Source organism: Monopterus albus, unplaced genomic scaffold (assembly GCF_001952655.1).
Source record: "Monopterus albus unplaced genomic scaffold, M_albus_1.0 scaffold250.1, whole genome shotgun sequence".
Classification (NCBI taxonomy): domain Eukaryota; kingdom Metazoa; phylum Chordata; class Actinopteri; order Synbranchiformes; family Synbranchidae; genus Monopterus; species Monopterus albus.
The window spans coordinates 1,378,337-1,383,340 of NW_018128130.1; the positions used below are offsets into that span (position 1 = coordinate 1,378,337).

The window sequence follows — 5,004 nt, forward strand, 5'->3', positions numbered from 1 at the left end:
TATATATATATGTATATGTGAAAAATACACCTAAACTGTGTCTATATATTTCTATATTTATAAGTACTTTATTTTTGTTGTCCTACACTCCTATTTCTTTTTGTTCTCTCAGTCTTGTTTACTTATCAACTCACTGCCTTATAGAAGAGCATTCAAATTTCTCATGTGTCCAGAAAACCTGGCCAATAAAGCTCATTCTGATTCAAATGCTTCATACTGTTATAAAATAAATATAGCAGCCTCAGGGCTGCTACAGGGGCTTTAGACCTTTAGTTCAGCACGGAGCCAGTTAGTTATTGGAGACTGTAGATGCTCACAGAATTATCAGTCTCATAAAAGTTTTGTCTCATCAATGATCAACCACAAGTTTGAAATTTCAATTAATAAATAAAATTACAAAATAAATGGACACTAGGAAAATTATTAGCACATAATTATATTACATCTAAATCTGTAACACCAATAAAATACTAATGCAATTAAAGTGTTTTAGAGACTGATTTGTGGCAGAGGCTTGCTTCAGATAACATTAAAGCAAAAACCACAAGAATCATCATTACACTAACAGGATTTATCATACATATTTACTACACAAGTTACTTTCACTGGAAACGTAACCAAGCATAGTCCAAATCTGCACTTAGTACATGTATGTATATAGTACTTTTCTACTTTACTGGACAAAGTACTTGCCCTGTCCACTGGGAGCGACTCTGGTGTCAGTGTCAGTAATGCAAATGTTACTCAAAGTGAATGTGTCTCTTGGCTTCACTGACATTTACTGACTGACAGCTGGTGGCTTTAATGTATCAGGAAAGGTAGCGATCTCATGAACAAGTAGTAAAGAACTGCTAGCAAGCAAACATGGATAGAAAGAAAAAGCAAGTTTTATCCTAAAAAAGATATTTTGCAAATGGAAAATAAAATGCATTCAACAGTTACATTATGCAAGAAATATACATACAGTGGACCAAGAAGGAAAACTGTCTCAACAGCACAATCTGGATCTAAATGTCTCAATGTTATCTAAAAGTAAGAAGAAAATTTCAAACTGTGAGAAAGCGAAAAGAAAAAATTCTAAACGTGTACTAATTGTACAAATGGTTGTTGTATGAGGCACCAGTGTTTTGGGAAAGAAACAGTGATTTAAAACATAACTCTGTTTAAAAGGAAAAGGTATGTTTAACCATATCCACTTGATATCTAACCTCAACCAAAACCAAAAACTAAGCCGGAATCTGAAAATGTAATAGTTTAGTTTTTGGGAGCAATTTTTATGGATTCAAGTGATCAGGGAGTATGAACCGACTTTGTTCTGTATGCATGACCAACTGAAGTACAGGTTCATTCACCTCATGTATGTCCATGTCTTCAGGGTTCTCCCAGATCCTCGGAGAAGCTGGAGTGACAGGGACAACCACTATGTAGTACCACCTGTATTGAACACAACAATACAATTGCATCATACACAATTATGCCAGGCATACACGTGCACAAAATGCAGTTTCGTACTATGTCATTACTGTTTAACTTCTGAAATCTATTGCTAATGTTTGGATCAAGTGCTTTTGCAGGACCTTTTTTAAAATTGTAGCAAACAAGTAAAAATACTTGCAATTTGCAGGACCACTTAGTTTGTTATGCAATTTTATTAAACAATAAATAGAATTCCATAAAAAATTGATTAAAATCTGCACTTCATCAACAGTGCTGCTGACTCCTGCTTGCTTTCTGTCAACAATTATTAATTGTTGTCTTGTGCAACTGAGCACACTTCCTGGCAATTTTGATCACGATAGCTACACATTTTTTTATATGTGTTTTCAATTTTTCAAATTTACTCTTCGCTTGTTCTTAAAACCCACTGAATAAGTTTGGCTCTACAATAGATGAAAAGGTCTGATCCATACGGAGATGTCAGTCCAGCTTCTCTTACTAAAGCGTACTTGTGGATGATTGCTTAAGAAAAAGCAAACACTTGAAACACAATTAAGTCCTAGTAATTCACAGTGCCTGTCTTCTTGACCAGGCTGGATAATAATAAAAGAATTACCTTTCACAAAATTGCAGCCTTTGCATTGGGATTTTCTTTGCTGATTAATTGTGCTTTTAAAGCTCAACTCTCGAATTGCTTTCTGGTATCAGGAGAGAGCTGGGGAGCATGAGTGGGGTTGCTGGTAATATGGCTATGTGGTTCTTAGGTTGTAATCATGGTGTTGTTGGGGTGTGGGACTGAATGTTTTGTTTGCTCTTAAAATGTAGAATTCTCTGCTGCAGCAGATAATTGGCTGGTTATATACTGGCAAGAGCAGGACATAACCAGCCAGGAAATTTCAAAGGGGGGCATCAAACAAAATAGAGAGATAGATGATTTCCAAAGTTGAAGATCTTAATGCTTTAAATTCACTGGCTCCTACATTTCAATACTAGGATTTCAATGGTGGTTACAAATCAGAGCCCAATAGTCAAAGTAGTATTACAGCTATTACTACTTTCATTCAAAGCCATTCCTAATTTCTTGTTTCCTACTATAAAACTGAACTGATATGTGCAGAGAAGAGAAGACAGTTTTGATCCAGCCATATCACTGTGGTTTCTTCTCAGACAAAAAAACAGCACAGACCTGACAAGGGCTCCAGCAGGGACACTGGGCAGACTGATGGTCACTTTACCACCGTCCTCCACATCGTGTTGGTGTCGAGTCGGTTTCATCTTCAGCAGGTCTGGAGCTGTTCGGATGGAAACTTGCTGCTGGAGACCACCAGCGCTGTTCCCCCGGCTCATCAGCACAAAGGAATAATCAGTATCTGGCTGCAGTTGTGTGATCAATTTCCTCTTCAGGTTGCCTTGAACCTCCACACTCTGCTGGTTGTACAGGATCTGAAGCCAAGGGAAAGGTTTTTACTTACACACAGTTTGATTGAATGTTTATTACACTGGCTGTCTATAGAAGAAAGTGGAACTGATTCTAAGAGAAGTCTTTTTTTCTTTGTTTAAATTACCCCAACAAAAATCAAAGGGAAATAAAGAGGAAGTAATAACATTAGATGTCAATGAAATATATGTTAGAAAATAATAAATCAGACAGATAATTATTAGACTTTAATGTGTTAGACTTCAATGTGTTTGTAATGTAGTTAGTAAGATTCAAAGTCTGTTCCTGTGTGCTCTGCTTCAAGGTTAGAAGATAATATTGAGTCTGAGAAGGGTACCTTGACACCAGCTATTTTTGTATTAATCTTGTGTAAGAATTATGTCTGAAAGAATGTTTTAGTTACACATCGCGCATACAACATACACACACACATGGAATTCTTCATTTTGTTATGTCCAATTGCTCCAAGCATGCGAAGCATAAGATAAGAGACGGAGACGGCGGACTGTCTCCAGCTCCTGATGTTTTTACAGCTGTCTGTGCAAGGGGCTAGCCCAAAACTGATAAATGTATTAGGCTCTGTGTTTCCGGGTGCTTTTGTCCCTGCTCTCTTCTCCAGCAGCTTGTCTGAAGGAGGGATATATATATATATATGTATATGTATATGTATTTGTAAATAAACCAGCACTAAAAATCAAGAAAGACGGACTCCTTCCTTACTCAGATCTGTCCAGTAAAAGAACTGGGGTATAACAACTTCGTGCCGTGACCTTCGGAATTGGCTGAATTTTGAGTTGGATTCCAGCTGGGAGTGAACAGACTCATGGATCAACATTTGCCGGCAATAAAACAGGTGAGCAGGAAACCTTTTACACAGAATTCCTGCATATTGGACCTTACAAAACTTTGTTGATCTGTGTGGACTGTGAATTCCCGATTCAAAATTGAGTGATTACAGTACGGGTAAGATAACACTTTTATTTTGAAATGTGCTGGTGCTTTTGTTCTGTGCCACACGTAAAAGTTACAAACACATAGTCTCATTTGAGGGATAGAAATAAGTGCCCTAGTTACAAATTGAGACGTCAGAGACGTAAAATTCACATTAATAAGTGGATAACCACAAATGTTGACGGTTGTCTCCAAAATTATTAGAATTTTTGCTCCAGTGAGAAGGCTCGCTTGCTGAAGGCGGAAGTCAAAGGCAGAGCCCTTGTCCTAACGGAGCACATTCCTGAATGTCTAAATATTTATAAGACGATCACTGCTAAATGTTAAATGATTAATGAGGGCACAGGAAAATATTTATTATTTTCACTATCTGTGGGCGTGGTTTGCTGCACGAAGGCTGTTGAACACTGGCACATGTGTATCCCATAGCAACCAGTGCTACGGAAAGAATTCGATGTGACACAGTGTGCCTCTGGCAGAACTGTCTTTGGGGGCTGGGCATAGTCTATGGGAAAACTGTGTTATAGAAATTTAGGGTGACGGCGTATTCAGTGGAATTGAAACAGAACTGTTGATTGGGTGAACCCCCAGCGATCGGGTGCACCAACTTAGCTGGCGTAGAAGGTTCCCGACCGAATCGAGGAGGTTCTGGGCAGAGACCAATTCACTTGAAATGCCAGTCACGTGTAAATTTTTTAATAATGTCTGTAAATGTACAAGACAGGGGAAAGGCCAAGCCTTACTCTTTGGCGGCAGTACTTTACAAGTTTTTGTCTAAATGGTTAAATACAGTTCCTAAAGATAAGCAGGATAATGCAGATGCAAAAAGAAGAAAACAGATTTTTAGGGACAGTGACAGTCCTCCCCCACAAGGGGATGCTATAGGGCTGTTTTTGAAGCAAGCCTCTCTAAGTGCAGTGAGGGCTAAACAGGAAGTGAAGTCCTGTATTTCTTTAACAAAGAACAAAACAGAAGCCAGATTAAAACAAGCTGAGGGTTTTCTTGGTAATTGTGTATTCTTTTTGGAGACTTTCAAGTGTTTTCAGTCTCCTTCAGCCAGTTCAAGCAAGTCACAGAAAACGGTTGATGTTAATTCTCCCAGTGGCACAGCTGTTTCAGTCCAAGATGTCTCTGATAGAGATTGTAAGGTACAGTTTAGTCACACACAGCAGTCTTCC

The 5,004-nt window shown here is 38.3% G+C and overlaps 1 protein-coding gene across 10 annotated transcripts in view; it reads right to left on the bottom strand.

Annotated features, from left to right (window-relative positions):
- ptprfa (protein tyrosine phosphatase receptor type Fa) overlaps nt 1-5,004 on the bottom strand; it is a 562,000-nt gene that overhangs the window by 157,673 nt on the left and 399,323 nt on the right. For all 10 annotated transcript variants that reach the window (XM_020620922.1, XM_020620921.1, XM_020620919.1 and 7 more), the window contains 2 exons: nt 2,624-2,880; nt 1,353-1,434 (listed from right to left, as the gene is read on the bottom strand). In XM_020620922.1, the coding sequence (XP_020476578.1) occupies nt 1,353-1,434; nt 2,624-2,880 (339 nt within the window). The remainder of the gene's footprint in view (nt 1-1,352; nt 1,435-2,623; nt 2,881-5,004) is intronic.